General features: G+C 46.6%; 1 protein-coding gene across 4 annotated transcripts in view; it reads left to right on the top strand.

The window, feature by feature from the left end:
- Positions 1-2,189: 2,189 nt before the first annotated feature.
- Lrch1 (leucine rich repeats and calponin homology domain containing 1) overlaps positions 2,190-19,306 on the top strand; it is a 179,513-nt gene continuing 162,396 nt past the window's right edge. For 2 of the 4 annotated variants that reach the window (XM_021203345.2, XM_021203343.2), the window contains exon 1: positions 2,302-2,649. In XM_021203345.2, coding sequence (XP_021059004.1) covers positions 2,391-2,649 — 259 coding nt within the window. In that variant the 5' untranslated portion in view covers positions 2,302-2,390. Of the gene's footprint in view, positions 2,650-19,306 lie in introns of all 4 variants that reach the window. The other 2 variants (XM_021203346.2, XM_029541474.1) reach the window with 2 other exon arrangements.

Below are 19,306 nucleotides of genomic sequence, written 5' to 3'. Positions count from 1 at the left end.
ACAGTGGCTATACTAGTTGATATTATCACTAAAGGGACCGAAGGCTTCCCCTCCTCTCTTTCATTCTCATCAGTATCTGATGTGGCTTTTTTAGTGCTATCTGGTGGTGAGATGTATTCTCATTGCAGTTTTGATTACAGCTTCCCCCGGTTAAGGACTCTGAACATATTTTGCATGAATTTATTATTACTATTTGTACTTTATCTTTTGAGAAGTGTCTTGTTCATTTCATCTCCCCATTTGTTGGTTGGATGGGTTTCTTGGGTGTTTAGTATTTTTCTGTCATCCTTTTAACATCCTAGATATTGACAACCTAAATTTCAAATGAATGGGTAGTCAAAACAATCCTGAACAAAAAAGGTAATGGCTGGGGGTGGGATGGTAATAGAGGATTCTAAGTATCACAGAACCACAGGAAGAAACACAGTACGGTGTTGCCACAAAACCATGCAACTCAAAGGAGCAGAAGATTCAGGAATGAATCAGTGCAGATGCACCTAAGGCCACCTCACTAGGTACCCAAATCACACACCAGAGAAAAGGTCTCTGGCACATTGCGCTGGGAAAGCTAGATTCTGCATGTGGAAGAATTAAACTGGATCTCTGTATCTCGCCCTGCCCAAAGATCAATTCAAAATGGATCAAAGCCCTCAATGTAACACTCAAAAACCTTAAACTGTCAAAGGAAAACAGGAAAAACCCTTCATGATACAGGAATTGGGAAGGATTCTCTGAAAAGAGCCCTAAGCACACAGGAAATGATTGCAAGAACTGTCAAGCAAGATTGAATGAAATGCAAATGCTTCTATACCACAAAGGAAGCAACAGATCGAAGAGACCGTCTACAGAACAGGGCGAAAACAAAACAAAACAAAACAAAACTATGCTTAAGGCACAGTTTATGAAAGCCATAGAGATTTGAAGGGAGTGGAGCCAGAGAGGATGGGGGCGGGGGTGAGGGTGAGGGTGAGGGCGGCACACCACTAGGTGGCGCCTGTTTCTTTTGGAATAAGTAGGATTTGCTCTCAGCCTGGAATCTCAGGAATTAAGGGGTAGGTAGCCCTGTAGCGAAGTCCATGCAAGTCACATAGATCATGTCATACTTAGTGCTGAGCCCATGAAGTCATTAGGTCCACGTGGCTGCCTAGACTATCACAGGGCTGCATTACTACATTACTGTATGTTTGATAAAGTTGTATCCTGTCCATACTTTACTCCAGCCTCATTTCTCCAAGCCAAGTCACTCCATAGACACTATCAAGCGTTGGGTCCCAGGGAGTTGGCTGCTAAGGTGTGGGAAGAGAGTGGGGCTTTATCAGTCTTCCAGCTTGGGTGGCCTTTAGGTGACACAGGTCCTCTGGCTCTTCCACAGGGGTGCAAGCCCTGGCTCAGGCGCCCGCTATAGGTCACCCCATGGCAGAACAATCAGACAGTTCAGTTCCCATGCCCCACATGGATAAGACGGTGGCACACCCTGAACATTTCATAGCACCTAGGCTTAGGTTTAATATGTAACCTTTGTGATCACTAGGTCTTTGGCGTTTTAACTCTTAGAGCAATAATTTGGGACTCAATCTGTCTTCTGCTTCATGACATGTATTTTATCATAAAAATTACCCCTTTTCAAAGCTCTTTCTCTATAGATTTGTCTATTTGCCCTGAAGTCTTTCTTGTTCCTGTGGTCTGCAGTGAAGGTGCAAAATTTTGGTGACTGTGGGCTGCGGATTCGAATTCTGCAGGGGTGATCTCGGCTCAATTTAACTTCCTCTCTCTGAAGGAAGCAAATTTTCCACTCACAGACTTCCTGAATTTAGTGAGAGATTTTTGTATGGTAAGCACCTAAATGCCAGGGGACATCCGTGAGGGTAAACCCACAGTGGAAAAAACTGCTTTTGGGGGGAACTCTGGATCAATCAACCAGAACTACTCTCCTCCCTGTGACCTTGTATTCCAAATCTTGTCTCCTGCCTCGCCTGGGTTTTCATAAACGGCTTTAAAAAAAAAATCCCAGAAGACAAAAACTAAACCGACAAAATACCCTGGCCCGCAGATATGTAAACTCCAAAGGGGTCGGGCTGGAGAGAAAGTCACCCAGAATGTGCATCCAGTTCCAGCCAGCTTCGGGGGTGGAGCGCCGACAAGCTGCGGAGGAGGAGCGGCGGGCGGGGGCGCGAGCACGAGCAGACACAGGCGCGCCACCGCTGCCGCCGCCGCAGCCCTCCGCTTCCCCGGCTGGAAACGTTGGCTATCGAGCTGCTGCTTCCAGGTCCGCGCCGCCCGCCGCCCCTCCCGCAGTCCCGCGGTTTTCGAGGGAGCGCTACGGGGACTCGGGACCGCCGGGGAAACCTGTGACCCCGCGCAGGAGCGGCGGGGCGGGGGACCGGGAGAAGATGGCGACGCCGGGAAGCGAACCCCAAGCTTTCGCGCCCGCTCTCTCGGTAACCGCCCTGCACCCGCATCTCCACCAGCACCACCAGCACCACGGAGGCACGGGCGGCGCGAGCTTCAACCTGCCCTTGAACCGTGGTTTGGAGCGCGCGCTGGAGGAGGCGGCCAACTCTGGGGGCTTGAACCTGAGCGCCAGGAAGCTGAAGGAGTTTCCCAGGACCGCGGCCCCGGGACATGACCTCTCGGACACGGTTCAGGCAGGTGAGACAAGGCCGGGGCTGGCCACGCGTGTGCGAACCGGGCTGGCGCTCCTTCCCGCCCGGCCCGAGTGTGTTACTAGATTGGCTCGACAGGAGCGGGTTCTGCTACACGCGCGGTGGTTGTAGCGGGCACGGTGGTTCTCCTGGCCCGGCGACCTGCGACCGTGGTGCAGGAGCGCAGGGATGCGCCTAAGAGCTGTTCCTGGCGCGCGGGAAGTGGGGGGATCTCGGGCGACCGCGAGCAAGTCCGGAACACGAACCGGCTCGTGGACCTCTACATGGGAGCATTCTGTGTCCTGGTGGGTGGGGAAGGCCAGACAAAGGTGGCTGGCCGTTGGCTAGCCCTGTCCTCTCCGCGTAGTGTCGCGGCCCCGGCCTCCGCGCCGCGCGACCGTGGCTTGCTGCAGCCAGAGAGGCGGTGCCAGCCTTGGTTCTGCGCCTGTGCGAGCTGAGGCTGGTGTCTGGCTCTCCGCCCACACATTTTGGTTCCCTCCACCGGGGCTCCCCGGTTCTCACTAACCCCGGTCTTTGCGGGGGCCCTGGAGGGGAAGCGTGGCGTAGTAAATGAAAAGTAATTAAAGTGAGCCTGTTTGCCAGTGTGAGCCCGGCAAGTTGTAACCCGCGCCAAAGAGCAGCCGGCTTCTTCAAGTTGTGTCATGTGTTGACATATTTTGGAGATGTCTGCTTTCCCTTTAGTAGTCGGAGTTGTGGGAGTGGATCCATAAACAGGAAGGAGGGTGGTGGACGAGGGTTGGGGCTTTGGGAATCCATGCAGATCTGACTTAGTTTCCGACCATCCGGTTCCGTTCTTTGCTGGACGGTTTGTACCCCAGCGAGCGCCTAGCGTTTCCCGGGGCAGTGGGTGCCCCACTTTTGTGCCATTGCCTAGACCTCACGACTGTCATTGTTGTCTCTTCCGACTTGCATCAGGTCTCTTAGGATTCTGAATTGCTTGACTTTCAGATCGGGGCCCTTCTGCTACTTATAAAGGAAGACTAGGGGGCGGGGCAGGGGAGCCAGCTGTGGCTTTCGGAGGCTAGGTTTCTGGTTAATTCCATAAACATTTAATCAGGAGGCCAATTGAAAATTTAGATGGAGTTCTGAATTCATTGGAGGCCAGAAGCACTCCTCTGGGGTCATTAAACGGTGATATTTGGGTTTAAGGATTGTCAGGAATGGGTAAGCAGAGGGGAAATTCCAGAGCTCAGTTTTCAACAGCTGGAGAGACTCTTGATAGGACCTCATAGTTATAGCTTCTTAAGTAGAAGTTATTCTAAGAGTCGCCTGAATTATTAACCTTAAAATGTCACCCTACATTTTCCTTCCCTTCTGCTATAGTTAGAATGGCTGTGTGCTGCAGAAAGCAGAACCAGCATGACCCATGCTAGCACATTCATGCCATTGAGTAGCAGGCTTAGAGTTGTTCCAACACTTTAGTATTGCCCACGATTCCTCCCAAGGTTGGGTAGAGTTGGCATGTGGGCTGTGCTGGCATTTCTTTGAGCATACCATTGCTTTTAAAAAGTAGTGGAGTGAGGTGTTCATCTTTCAGTCACCGCCTCTGTGAGTGGACACTGTGTGGAAAGGGTCCATCCTTCCTGTTCTTTCTGTGTGCGGTGGGGTTTGCAGGTGTCCGGGTGTTAGGAGTGTTACACATATTTAATGCTCCTAAGATCCTTAAGTAGTCAAAAGTAAGAGACCTCATGTTAATTCTCCACCCTAAAACAGTTCTTATTTGGGGGCAGCAGAGGCAAAAGAATGTCGGCTACGTTTGTGGGCACTTAAGGCAATACCATAAAGAGAAAAAAAAAAAAGGTAGCCAAAGAGTCTGTTGTTTTATGTAAAAGTTGTAACATTCACATGTGTTAAGGATTGCTTGCTTTGACCTGAGTCACACATGTTAAGTATTCCTCTCTTCTCCAGAAATGTTTAGGCTGGACATGGGGGCTATGCCTGTGAGCCCAGTAGTTGGAGGCCAGTCTGGACTTAGTAGTAAATTCCAGGCCAGCCTCTGTTACAGGTTGAGGCGGCCCTGACTCATTCTTCATGCCTACACACCCCCACATCCCCCAAAGAGTGTATTAAATTGAGCATTATTCTTTACTTGTGAAAGCAACAAAGCAAAATAAAGACCTTCCGTGGGTGGTGTTGACATTTCCTACACATAAAGGAGTTCAGGGAGTTGAGGAACCTTTGGTAATAATAATCCCATACAGATAGTGGGCTCAAGCATCTAAGGATGGACTATGAAGATCCTTAAGACCCTATCATAAAACTTCCTGGGCAGTGGGGAGCCTTTTCTCTCTGTTAAGTTATGCGTGTCATTGAGTCTTGTAAAATTTAGCTTTTCCAGCAGCAACCTCTACAGACAGCACCGCATGCTTGGGCCACACAGCCCAACTGAAAAACCCAGAGATGTAAAGTCAGAGATGAGGGGCCCTGAGCTGCTCAGTAGAGGATTGTCACCTGAATGTGGGCAACTACACTAGTACAAACAAAACAAAACAAAACAAACAAAGCCAAAACAAAGACCTTCTTAATTTCACTTTTAGGCTCTCATTTCCCTGAATTTCAATCAAAACAGGATGCCTTAAGTAGGCTTACTGGGAAGTAACTGGGGACAGTGGCAGAGGCGTTACTGTCCTAGTCTGGATTAGAACTGATGTGGGCATGGTACTTACTTGGCTAACTGTGAAGTACTTTGTATCAGGAGCACAGTTGGGACATCTCTTCCAGGTAGAGAGAAGCCAGGTTCCATGCTCGGAATCATACCCCTGCTGAGGCACGGACCAGTGATCTGAGTCCCGCAGGCTTCTCTCTAGTGTTTGTGTTCTGACCGAAGCCTGATGATGGGCAGAGGGCAACCGTGGAGAGGGGTAGAATTTGGGAGGCTTCTTGAAGGTTCATTCCGTAGACCTTCATCCCCTCACCTGTTCTATGAAGTTCCACTCTGGTTTGAGGAAGGGATGGGAGATAAACAAAGCGAAACAAAACAAAACAAAACAAAACAGTTTATCTTGCAAGATGAGTAAGAGGGTTTTTGGATACGTGCAATATCTTTGTTTTCCAAACACAGGCGCTGATTCTCATGGACTTGAGGTTGCTCATAACAAGAGCACATACTGACCGTCATAAGTATAAACAGAAGCACAACATTGGGCCTGATGAGAAGAAATAGACAGAGGCATGTCAGTGAAGCACCCCCATCCCCGCTAGCATTGATTTATCACATAGCACCAGTTCAGATGGAGGAGCTAAAAGGGATGTCTGTATGACTGAATGAAGAGGATTCAAAAGAAAAGAAATCTGAGAGTGGCTTCCTGTGTGAGGCTCTAGAAAAAAAAATCCATATACAGGACTTTGGAAATTAATATTGTTTAGCCAGGCCTGTTGGCGTGGGTCTGTACTTGAGGGGTACAGGAAGGTTAGGTACATGGTGAGTCTGAACATGGTGAGTTTGAGGTCAGCCTGAGCTACGTGAGACTGTGCCTGAAAATAAAAAGTTCGGTGTTGTGACCGAGTGGTGGAGTCTGTCATTATGAATGTCTTAACCAAGACTAAATGAGGAATGGAGAGCTTGTCTAACCATGTGGCATAACTACTCATTGAGACTGGACCCGATGGAACTGGCCTGTGATCCCAGCTACTTGGGACTGAGAGGGGTGGATCACAGTTTCAAGGCCTTCTTGAACTACAAAGTGAGCTCAGAGTCAGTCCGGCATCTTAGGAAGAGCTCATCTCAAAACTGAAAGTGAAGAGGGTTTGGGTTATTCACAAGGTGGTGGAGAACTGTGAGCCCATGTGAGACTTGGTGGAAAGACTTGAACATGCTAGGCAAGTGCTCTACCATTGTGCCATCCCTACCCCTGGCATGCCCCAGGAAGTGAAGCTGCAAAGTGTAAGACATGAAAAGCAACGTGTAAGAGGGTTCAGGAAGCCATCGGAGGAGCCCCACGGCACAAGTGATGTCCAGACGGCACCAGGCACTGTGTGCAGCCTTCTGAGACATCCTGCAGCAGAGGGAGGAAGCCTGTCGGGGCTTGCAGGGTTGGATGTGGGTAGACGTGACCACGAAGCATTTTCTGGTGGGAAAGAAGAATCCAGGATGGGGAGGGAGAACCTGTCATTAAATGAAGAGAGAGGGTATTTAGGCCTGTCCTCTGGTCATATCCTCTCACCCCACTCCTATCTTACAGCAGGTGACAGGATGACAGAGCCCCTCATCACCCCACTCCTGCTTTACTGGGGTGTCAGAGCCCAGAGCTTTTATGAGCTGTTGTTTGAGGGCTCTGGAATTTGTCAGTGGGTGGGACTGTTATCCTGCCTGCCTATCCCTACCTCTTTTCAGTGTCTGTGAAGATTCAAGACCTGGGGGCAGGCTTCTAGGCCGCAGCAGGCTGACTTCCTCTACCCACCCCCCCTACACCCTGCTCCCAATAGCTGCAGAGCCCTTGGGTATGAGCATATTTTAGCCATTGGAACCCATACAGAACTTGGTAGTGAAATCTGGTTTTGATAACATGCTCTGTGCCATAATTTTGGCCATTGTCTTACTCAGGGTTTCTATTCCTGCACAAACATCCTGACCAAGAAGGAGGTTGGGGAGGAAAGGGTTTATTCAGCTTACACTTCCACATTGCTGTTCATCCTCAAAGGATGTCAGGACTGGAACTCAAGCAGGTCAGGAAGCAGGAGCCGATGCAGAGGCCATGGAGGGATGTTCTTTACTGGCTTGCTTTCCCTGGCTTGCTCAGTCTGCTCTCTTATAGAACCAAGACTACCAGCCCAGAGATGGCACCACCCACAAGGGGAGCTCCCCCCCCACCTTGATCACTAATTGAGAAAATGCCCCACAGCTGGATCTCGTGGAGGCATTTCCCCAACTGAAACTCATTTCTCTGTGATAACTCCAGCCTGTGTCAAGTTGACACAAAACTAGCCAGTACAGCCATGAAGATTTTTCACTGTTAAATTAGAGTGAGACATTTGAATCCACCACCCCCTTCCCTAAGACAGGGTTTCTTCTGTGTAGCCCTGGCTTCCCTGGAACGCACTCTGTAGACCAGGCTGGGCTTGAACTCAGACCTGTCTGCCTCCCTTCTGAGTTCTGGGATCATGAAACATGTATGCTACCAGGCCTTGTCTCATGTGTTTTCTTAAAACATATGTTTTCTTTCACAATGCTGGTCAGTGGTGATGCCTTTAATCCCAGCACTTGGGAGGCAGAGACTCGGCCTCTGTGAGGTCAAGGCCAGCCTTGTCTGTAGTGAGAGTTTTAGGAAAGCCAGGGCTACACAGAGAAAAATCCTATCTCAATAAAATAAAATAAAATAAAATAGGCAACAACAACAAAAAAACAACAAAAACTTATATAACTATACCTAGTTATAAATTGCTTTTCTGCTAAAGAATTGATTTGTTGGTTATTGATGACTTTTTTGTTACTTAAAATTATTTATTTTTAATTTTTTTAAAGAGAATTTTATACATGGATATACTGTATTTAGATTGTGGTCACCTCATTACTTTCTCCTGTGCTCTGCCTCTCTGCCTGAACCCTTTCTTCCTCTTGTATTCCATGACTTCTTGTGTGTGAACCTGAATTTAATTAGGGTCGACCAGTTGGCGCTGTAGCCACTGTTCAGTTACCCATGCTCTGTTAAATACACCGCAGTGTTCACGCAGTCATCCTAACGTGTTTGTTCATCATGCGTAGTGGGGTTATTCATCCATTCAGGCCCTGCTAGCTAGACCCTTCCCCTTCCTATTCATATTTTTTTCTGCAGCTGATTGATTTCTTCCTTGTCAGGGGACAGAGGACTTCTGCTCTTAAAGCTGTCAAAGCACTGTGATCATGGGGGTGGGGGGTGGGGGTGATCTGAATCATGTCCAGCCGTGCTCCTCCCTGTGCTCCGGTGTGACCAACGTGCGTGTCAGACTGCTCTATTGAAAAGCCAGTAGCATACACATGCTTCCAAGACAATAACATAGAAGGGTAGACCAGGAAGCCAGTTCCTCATCAAAGAACATCCCAAAGCTGTTGATCTTTGTCTTTGAACTGGATCTGTTGGAGATTTTGTGAGTTCTGGTAACACTATCTAATTTTTGCTAGTTCTCATTAGGCCAGAATTTGCCTCTCATCCAACCATTGGACAGTTTTTATTTCAGGTGTTGACTAAGAATTTTCCTGAGTTGCTGAAGCAAGGCACGGTGCTATCAGGATTTAAAGGCTGGATAGACACCTCTCAGAGTTCATGTCTTCTCCTTACCGAGGCTTCTCTGCCATTGTGCTCATCTTCATCATGGCTTTATCGAACCTCAATTTATTACGTGTATTAAACCCAAATTTCCTCCCTTTGAAGTGTATTTTTGTATCCCGGTGTCCTGTTTTCCAGATCTACCCGAGAGTCTTCCATAAAATACTTGAATAGGCTGAGCAGTGTTTACTTCTGGTTCCTCTCTCTGTTGTCACCCTCCCATCCCCTCTAATGAGCGTCTGTCAAGATTCTGTGTAGTAAATGGTAGAGGTGGTTATGAGTGTACCAGTGGTTTGAATAGGAATGGCTCCCACAGATTCACGTGTTGCAGCTGGGCTATAGGGAGTGGCACAATTAAGAGGTGTGGCCTTACTGAAGGAGATGTGGCTTTGTTAAAGGAAGTGTGTCACTGTGGAGGTGGGGCTTTGAGGATTCAATATATTCCTCAAGCTCTGCCCAGTATGGAAACACAGTCTCCTTCTGCTGCCTGTGTGTGGATCAAGATGTAGGACTCTCAGCTCTTTTTCCAGCACCATGTCTGCCTGGATGCTGCCATGCTTCCTGCCATGATGATAATGGACTGAACCTCTGAACCTGTAAGCCAGCCCCAATTAAATGTTTGCCTTTATAAGAGTTGGCTTGTGGGCTGGAGAGATGGCTCAGCGGTTTAGGGCATTGACTGCTGTTCCAGAGGTCCTGAGTTCAATTCCTAGCAACCACATGGTGGCTCACAGCCATCTGTAATGGGATCCGATGCCCTCTTCTGGTGTGTCTGAAGACAGTTACAGTGTGCTCATATAAATAAATCTTTAAAAAAAAGAAAAAAAGAGTTGGCTTGGTCATGGTGTCTCTTCACAGCAGTGAAACCCTAAGACAGAGTCCACCGAGACACAGCACCTGAGCTGTTCACACTTTAGCCTTAGCCCTTTGGAGAAATGTATTTAGTGTTAGAGAGATATTAGCCTTGGTTTGGTAGTCACAATTCACAAGCCCTCCCTGATCATGTCAGTTGGGATTACAGTGGGTTGGTGTTAAATGCAGCGGTGAAGTCATAAAGTTATAATAGATTATAAAAGTTTAATAGCCAACTGGTCTTACATATGTGTTATCGGTGGATCAGGCCCAGCCTGGGTTCTAGAATAAGGCCCTGTATGCAGAATATAAAAACAACAGAAATTTAAGTCTGTAAGCTGTACAACCTAACTGTATTTCCATAGCTTGAGTCCTTTCTTTAGCGAGACAGCATGGCTCATGGGAAGCCTAGCTTCTGTCCATTGTTACTGTTGTGTTGTATGAAAGCTGCTTGTTTGTTTGTGTGTGTGTGTGTGTGTACACGTGCATGCGCATTCATATTTGAGTAAGTGTATACGTGGCGATGCCAGGGGATGCTGCTGCCGTGTTTTCTTTTGTAGCTCTTCACCTTTTGAGACAGGGTCTCTCACCGAGCTCACCCACTGGCCAGTGAGCTTCGGAATCTGCCTCTTGGTGACTCTCACCCCTACCTGATTGTTCCAGGCTTTTAAGTAGGAATTGGGGATTGAACTCAGGTCCTCATGCATGATAGCCACTTTATTGACTGGGCCATCTCCCCGGTAGCAAAGTTTTTTTTTTTTTTTTTTTTTTGTGACAGAACATTGCTATGCTAGTTTTTTTTTTAATTATTATAAGCAATGAGAATTGCTTAACAAAATGAAAACAATAACACTACAAGAAAGAAAAGAAAAAGAAGAAAGAATTCCAACTTAAGCTTACTTTAGGAAAGCTCCGTCTATCAGAGTGGACTGACGCATGAAGCTTACTGGTGGTGGTCTTCCTCTTACTTTGCGAATCCAGGGGCCTGCTTCCTCTGTACCCCGTAAGGAGAAACAATGCATTTGGAAACCACAGAGCAACTGAACAGACAGTGAGCCTGCCTACAGGGACAGAAGGAAGCCGACAGTGGCGAGAACTGGGTGGCTTCTGCCTGGTCCAGGATCTGAAGAGAACGGGCATGTGGAGAGGTGCTCTAGTTTAAAAAAACACTTCTACACACACTAGCTTTTTGCCTGAATATAAGCATGTGTACCACGTGTGTGCCTCTTGCCCCTGGAAGTCAGAAAAAGGAGGGTGGGGTGCCCTAGAACTGGAGTTAGAGATGGCTGTGAGGTGTTCCGTGGATTCTGAGAAGTGAATCTGGGTCCTCTGCAAGAGCAAGTGTTCTTAACTACTGAACTGGGAAATGTGGGGTTTTTTGTTTGTTTGTTTGTTTTTGTGTGCCCCTCCCTCCACCCCTAAGCTGAGGGCTGAACCCAGGGTCTTGTGCTTGCTAGGCAAGTGTTCTACCACTGAGCTAAAATCCCCAACCCCCTTGGGAAATGTGTTTTTGATTAGAATTCTGTGTAATCAGTTTGCCTCAGCTGTAGCCTCCTCTGCTGGCTCAATAAGGAAGGTATAAACCTGGGGGCCCGCAAGGAAAAAACAGTTAAAACAACAATGTTGATTTTCATAGCAGAAATGTTTTCCTCCCTCCCCTTCCCCTCCATACCTTCCTTCCTTCCTTTCTTTCTTTCAACATGGTCTCCTTATGTGGCTTGGATCAGCCTCGAACTCTCTCTATAGCCTTGAACTTGATACATGGTCTAGGCTGGCCTTCACTTGTGATCCCCCCACTTCTCTTTCCCAAGGTTGGGATTTTTTTTCCTTAATTAGAAATGAATTGCTTTGTATCATTACACTTTGGCATAGGCAAGTGGGCTTGACGGATGTGAGAGCACACGCTGCACATAGGTAGTTGCAAGGAGGTAATGGGTCCTGGGATCTCCTTGAGGCTGGCTTTCCTCCCAGGATTCCCTTGCTCCCTTTGCTGCATAGGCCCTAAAGAGAGCATGAGATGAACAGGGCAGGGTGTGAGCCTGTTGGAGATGTGTTCCAAGCATGCTCTCCTGTGCCCGCCTTCTATTCTCCAGCTTCCCATATGGCCACGCTCTTGACAGCAGACCCCATGGGCACTGTACATTTGTTAGGTCATATGCTATACTGACGTTCTTCCATATTTTTGGTGTTTATGTGGTATGGTGTGTCCTATAGTGTCAGTATTCGTGACCTGGTACAGAACTTTAGCATAGTCCTGACTTAATGCACTTGATCTCTGCAGACCACAGTGACAATTCAAAGTTGCGCCATCAATAGACTGCCTACCTTGCCTCTTTAGACTGTTCTCGTTTTGCTTTTCCACGTCTTCGGTCACATGTTCCCACTCTCCACTGCCCTATGGAATTCTGCATGTCCAGTTCATATTCCGTGCAGCCACTGGCCTGCCCGAAGCAAGCCACCTCCCTGCCAGCCTCTTCTTTTGCATCGGAGCATCAAATCATATGTCGCTCCAAGGCACGGTAGTTAGTGTCATTTCCTCATGCATTTTGTATTTCTTTATTTTTTTTTTCCCTTTGTGTGTAGTAGCCCTACCCCACAGTGACTCTGCTTCCATGGTTTTTGTTAACCTGTGGTCAGCTGTTGTCCAAAAATATTAAATGGAAAATTCCAGAAATAAATAAGTCATAAGTCAATCACTTAGTAGTCTTTTTGGTAATCTGGTGAACTGGTGCCGTGTAGCATCAGTGTTCAGGTATCCCTTATATGGTAGTGTGAGTTGCCATCAGCGGACTCTCTTTGTCCTATTGTCTGGGCATTGTGCCATCTTATATCAGCACCAGGATGGTGAGTACACTACAGTAGGATATCATGTAGGTATATGTTCGTCTGGCGTGCATGCACGATCAAGACAGACATTGCCTGAAGAGACGAGGCTGGGAAGATAGTTGTGTTTTCTCACTTCTAGATCTTTATTATGCTTGAGCAAACTGGGTAGCATGGTGTTCTTAATCCCAGCTCTGGAGAGGCAAAGACAGTTGGATCCCCGAGGGTCTCTCGTCAGCTGGACTAGCCTACTTGGTGAGTTCCAGGCCATCCAGAGACTGTCTTGTAAAGGGGGATGTGTTGGGGGTGGCACCTCAGGTTGTCCTCTGGCCACTACATGTGCAAGCAGACATGTGTGCACATACACCCCACAAAAGCCCACATTTATTACAGTATTTTTATCATTAATTTTTTTATAATTATTCCTATTTTTAATGATGTGTATTTGTGTGTCTGTGTATGGGTAAGTGCACCTTGAGTGCAAGCACCTAAGGAGGCCAGAGGCGACATTGTTACAAGAGATGGTGAGCCTGAGGTGGGGAGGTCTGGGAACTAAACTCAGGTCTTCTGCAACAGTAGCAAGTTCTTGTAACTGTGGAGCCATCTCCCTAACCTCTGAGGGTTACTGTTTCTCATGTCCCACTGTGCTCCATTGGGAAGTTACACTTTAGCATAGGCCTGCAGAGACAGGAAGAAGCCTTCTGTAGACAGAATGGAGTATTAGCTGTGTTTTCAATGACCCACCCGGGACTTAGGACTGTTTGCATCTTAGAAAAAAGGGGAAGTGCTCACTCAGCTCTCCCCAGGTTTAAGTTTCTTCCTCCTTGACTGGCTCATGAGAGTGGCTAGAAGGGACTTTCCTGATTGTGCGTGAGTGCGTGCATGCATGTGTGTGTTGTGTGTGTGTGTATGGTGAACATACACGCATATATATTTGTACATGCCTTACAGATTTCTTGACAGAATAGTGTGATAAACTCCCTTGCTTATCTGCCTTCTCTTTCTTGCCCTGAGACTCTACATTTTCACCTGTTATCTTAGATCTACAGTGAGGTTGTCCCAAACTTGTGCCTTGTTAGTCGGTCTGCTGTCTTTTCTCCAGCCAGCTTTGTATGACATCTGTACGTCAAATGACTTACAAGGAATTCTGGAGGAGGTGGACAAAAAAAAAAATTCCATCAAACCAAAGAGTGGATTAAAAAAAGCTGGTAAATGAGCTCTAGTGTGGTGACACGTGCCTTTCAACTGAGCGCGCAGGAGGCTGCGGCAGGAGTTTGAGCCTAGCCTGGGCTACATAGCATGTTCTAGGCGAGCCTAAGCTTTATATAATGAGACCCTTTAGCTAACAAGAAGTCAAACAGCAAATGCTTGTCCAGCTTTGGGGAAAAGGGAACCAATATTCATATAGTGTTGGTGGGAATGTAAGTTAGCGCAGCCGTTATGGAAATCATTGTCCTCAAAAAACCAAGGAGGCTGGAGGGATGGCTCCAGGGTTAAGAGCACTTACTGCTCTTGCAGAAGACCTGGGTTCGTTTCCCAGCACACCCATGGTGGTTCATACCCTCTGTAATTTCAGTTCCAGGGTATCCAACTCCCTTTCTGACCTCTGTAGGCTTCTGCATGCATGTGGTAAACATATGTACATGCAGGCATAGCCACATACACATGGACTACATAAAGATAATATTAAAGAAATCCCTAAAAAAAAACCCCATGAAATGGAACTTGCTTGGATGCAGCTGTACCGCTCTCGATTTACACTTCAGGGAGTTCACATCCGTGTACAGCAGAGACAACCTGCATGCCTACGATTACTGACGTGCCATTTGTGATAGCCAGGGTATGAATCAGCTTAGATGTCCATCAATAAAATGTGACAGATATACATGAATATGGTGTCATACTCAGCCGCCAGGGAGAACAAGATGTCACTTGAAGGAAAATGGATGGAACTGGAGATGCTCAAAAGATAATTTGGCTTGTTTTCCCCTCATATCCAGAATCTAGACTTTTTAAAAGAGGACTTAAAAATAGAGAGGGGCCTATTTGAGAAGGAGGAAGGGGCCATAGTGAGGATTGGGGACCAGCAGGGGGCTAGTAGGGGCTTGAATAAGTAAAAGCATATGCAAAAATGTGTACATACATGATAATGTGATGGGGCTCATTTTTTTTGTCAAAATTCATTAAAATCTTATTTTTTTTAATTCAAAAATTTCTCGTTTAGGTTTTAAAATTTTACGTGTATGAGTGTTTTGTTCCCATGTGTGTTCCTATGCGTGTCTGTGCAGCATATGAGGCCCTGGTTAGAAGAGGGCATCAGATTCAGACTCACCGGGATTGGAACCACAGATGCTTGTGAGCTGCCTTGTGGGTATTGGGAGTCAAACTGTTCCTCTGTGAAAACACAGTGCTCTTAACTGCTGGGGCATCTGTTCATCCCTAAAACCTGTGTATAAAGAATTTGCAAATGAAGAACATCACACCCTCACTGAATTTGGAGCCTGTGGTCAGGTCCCAGCAAGCTTCAATGACCAGCCTCCCCAGTGCTAGCAATACAGCAACAAGCTGTGTTTCTCTGCTCTTTCTTGGGTGCTCTGGACTAGAACCAGGTCCTTATGCTTGCACAGTAGGTAGTTTACCAAATCAAATGAACACCTCCTTCCTGCCCTCATCAACATTTTTGGGATATATAGATAGATAGATAGATAGAAAGAAAGATAGATAGTTGATTTTTTAATATTTAAAATTTTAAAATATTTTAATATTTTGTATTTATATATAAAAATAGAGATATAGTTTTATCTGCTTTATAGACTGGTGAAGACTACAGAAGTAATGTGTCTGAAAGAACTTTACACATTTAAGTATTCTCATTAACAAGTGCTGATTAAAGACTTTAAGCCCTTAGCTAGAGGCACTCTCATCAGGATAGCTCAGTGGTTAACACTGATGATTCTCTTCAGCTTCTAAGGCTTGAGGCCAGTCTCAAACTAAAAACTTAAAAATCTCCTTGGCCACATGAATCCCGACCGTCTCTTTCTCTACCTGGGAAATGGGGCTAATAGGGTTGTCCTGAGGGTGGCAGTTGTCCAGCACAGCAGTGCCAGATCCTGTTTCAGTGAGTGTTCTGTGTTTAATGCTTGCCAGGTGTTGTGCTTTGAGCATGGGCGGGGCTTAGTCAGCCTGGCCACACCTTCTGTTGTCTTCTTAAGAGGGAATGTCGAAACCGTTCCTTCCTATTTCTTTGTCATTCATGTTGAGGACAATGAGTCCCAGAGGAATCTGTCCTTTGGCCATGGTCATGTAACAAGAATGGCAGGTACCTGAGCCAAGGGAGCCTCTGATGGTCCTGTGTTAAAGACACACTTTTAACTCACTGTACTCTAGGTGTTAGGATTGCAGGCGTGTGCTACTGTGCTTGCTTCCCTTCTTTCTCATATTTGTAGAGTCAGGAGGCCACACTAGATGTCCCTCTGTAAAGGTCTCTTGATCATGCTCTGCTAGACCAACCCAGAAACCTTTAATGACATCTGGTCCAAAGCTGGAGCAAATGACATAAGACCAACAGTAGTTAGGGATTAAGCATGTTAGTTCAGGATTTTACTGCCTGCGGTTTGGGGGACTTGGACAGGCCCCTTGTGAACAGGGTTCCAGGCACTTAACAGCCTCCTTGGGCAGCCCTGCTTCACAAACTGTAGGCTTCAAAGTTCTTTTTGTAGCAACCTTGGTAATGTGGGATTCGCTCTTCCAGGTTTCCTGTGAAAGCAATGATTTTAGTTCCCTTTTGCCTTCGTGTTCACGGTTAATTCTTTCTTCTTCTTCTTCTTTGGTTTTTCTTGTGTATATGAATGTATGGGTGTCTGCTTGCATGTGCCCGTTCCTGTGTGTGCGGGTGTGCATGCCTGTGTGCAGGTCAGATGTCAACCTTGAGTGTGCTTCCTCAGGACCTATTCACCATCTTCTTTTAAAGGCGTGGTCTTTTTCTGTTCTGAGGGTCACCGATTAGGCTAGATTGGTTGCCAGCGAACCCCAACTTCCCTCCTGTCTCCACCTTCTCCAACACTGGGATTACAGACTGGCACCTGGCTTTTTATGTGATTCTTAGGATTGAACTCTGGTCCCCATGCTTGGGTGACATTTATCTTACTGACTCATTACTTCTCTTGAGACACACAGCTGCATTTTGAAGGGATACCCTGAGTTCTGTGACATGATCATTAACCCGTGAAGCAGGATTTTGCCTCTGGAAGGTCGTTTGTCAAGCTATACCCAGTATGTGTTAGAGGGTCTCTGTCTCTACCCCTTTCTAGGCTCCTTAGTCAGTGGGCCTAAACTGGATTTCTCTCCCCAGTGGTGTGGGCAGCTAAGACTGCCACAAGTCAGGGGTGCCTTGAGTTGTCTCTGACACTCAGGCTGACAGGCAAAAGTATATATTTCCTCCCTCCCTCCCTCCCTCATTCATTCATTCATTCATTCATTCATTCATTCATTCATTCATTCATAATGCAGGTCTTACCAGTACAGAGTCTCTTTTAACTCACTGTACTCTAGGTGTTAGGATTGCAGGCGTGTGCTACTGTGCTTGCTTCCCTTCTTTCTCATATTTGTTATCTAACAAATTACAAATTTTAGGGCAGGAGGGAAGTTATTCAGTGTCTTTAATGGTGATATTTGTAAATTTGCTAAAAAACAAAAATGTTGGCCGGGTATGTTGGCACATACTTTTAATCGCAGCACTCAGGAGGCATCGGCAGGCATATCTCTTGAGTTCAAGGCCAGCCTAGTCTACAAAGAGAGTTCCAGGACAGCCAAGCTACACAGAAAAATCCTGTCTTGAAAAACAAACAAACAAACAAGAAGCCAAAACCAAACCAATCCAAACCAACCAACCAACCGATCAACAAACAAACAAAAAACAGAAAACAAAAGAAGAAAACCAAAAATCCCTTTCCTGCTTAGGTCCTCTGTAGATTCACGAGGGTGCACACTAGAGCTCAGCAGATTTGCCGTAGGTGCCCCATGGAGGACAAGTGACTCAGTGTTCATCATTCAGGACTTGGAAAGTGCCAGCCTGTCATAGGCACAACACCAGGGAACTCAAGCTCCTAGGACTTCATCCAGCTGCAAAGGGCACAGCTCGTCATTTCCTGTGCCTCAGTTTCCTTACTGTAAAAAGAGCATGGTGATCCTCCGGGGTTCCTGGGAAGAGTCAGTGATTGTCTGTGTGTGTTGTGTACATCAACAGTCGGCACAGAATTTGCTGTGACGAGGCACCTGCGGAGAAGATACTCAGTCCTCTGAGACATGGAAAGGTTTGCTTCCTAGAAATATTGTGGCGTTAACCAAGTAATCTTAATACTCCCAAAGGCTGGGTGTGTGAGCTGCCGGTGTGTGGAGGTGCTGTTTCTGTTCTCCTGACAGACGTGGGAAGGTGGAAGTAGGTGGTGACATTCCACATCCAGGCAAGATGTCTTTCTTGAGTTACACTGCTGGTCTGGAACAGTCAGAACCATGTTTTATGTGTTTATTTATTTATTTATTTATTTATTTTCTCATTCAGTCCTTAGCTTGACAGTGGCCTTTGGTGTGATTTGACGAAGGTATCCTGAGGGAATGAGCCCTGGGTTCTGTGCATGTTGGGGCTACATTCCTGAGCCATACTTATATGGAGGAACAGGATGCTGTCTGTGGTCAGCTCTTTGGTCTGGGGAATTGAAGTTGGGGTGAGGATAGGAGAGTCTGGGAGTACTTGCTTGACCTTAAACCTGTCGCTTCTGTTTTGCCTTTGCTACCATTATATCCCCCTCCCCCCCAAGATGTCTCACCTCACCCCCTTAGAATTTGTTAAGGAGAGTCAAGGTGGCACTTGTGTTAAGCAAGACCACATGTGGTTCCTGGATACTTAGCATGGTTCCCACTTGGTTCCCAGGTCGCCCAACATCTTTGTGTCTGAGAAGGGAACTCAGATGATCCAAGTACACGCTGAACAAGAAAAGGTGGCAGCCACTTGGAGCTCAGCTCTTGAAGAGGCTACAGAGCATCCTTTGCGTTGGTGTCACTGGAGGAGTGGATGAGAGGGAGGGAGGCATTGCCCAGGAGACCCAGACCTAGGGCACGGTGACAGATGAGCCTTTGGGTAGCAGAGATGCTGGAGTCCATCCCAGACTATGATTCTTAACCTGCATGACTTCTCATACCGATGTGAAGCCGTGTGCAGAGTGACCATGTACAAGCTGTGAAGAATCCAGCCAGAGCCTCCTGTGTGCCTTCAACTCCTTTTGTAAGAAATGAATTCTAAAGGGAGTAAAAATTCTAAAGGAAGTTAAAAAAGAAAAGATGTATTCCAAACTTCCAACTGTAATGACTTGAAACAGACATTTTGTAAAGGAGGAGAGAAGAAAAATGTAGGTATGCATTTATTATTTGCTTGGACATCAATGGTTCCTACTAGACTATATAATCTGTAACTTTTTTGATCTTTCATTGGCATCTGACTAGACTTTGATCTCTCTAAGGAGAAATGAACAAGTGTTATTTTGGTTGGGGACCAAGAACTTGAGGACCCAGAACATTACAAGAGACAAGTGCCTATTTTCTGAATCAAGCCTGCCTGCCTTTCTTTATTTTCCCTTTTCTCCCTTTCTCCCTTTCTCCCTTTCTCCCTTTCTCCCTTTCTCCCTTTCTCCCTTTCTCCCTTTCTCCCTTTCTCCCTTTCTCCCTTTCTCC

This window comes from Mus pahari, chromosome 8, assembly GCF_900095145.1.
Source record: "Mus pahari chromosome 8, PAHARI_EIJ_v1.1, whole genome shotgun sequence".
NCBI classification, from domain to species: domain Eukaryota; kingdom Metazoa; phylum Chordata; class Mammalia; order Rodentia; family Muridae; genus Mus; species Mus pahari.
Note: the sequence above shows the minus strand (reverse complement) of the source record. Positions and strands in the feature narration are given on the sequence as shown.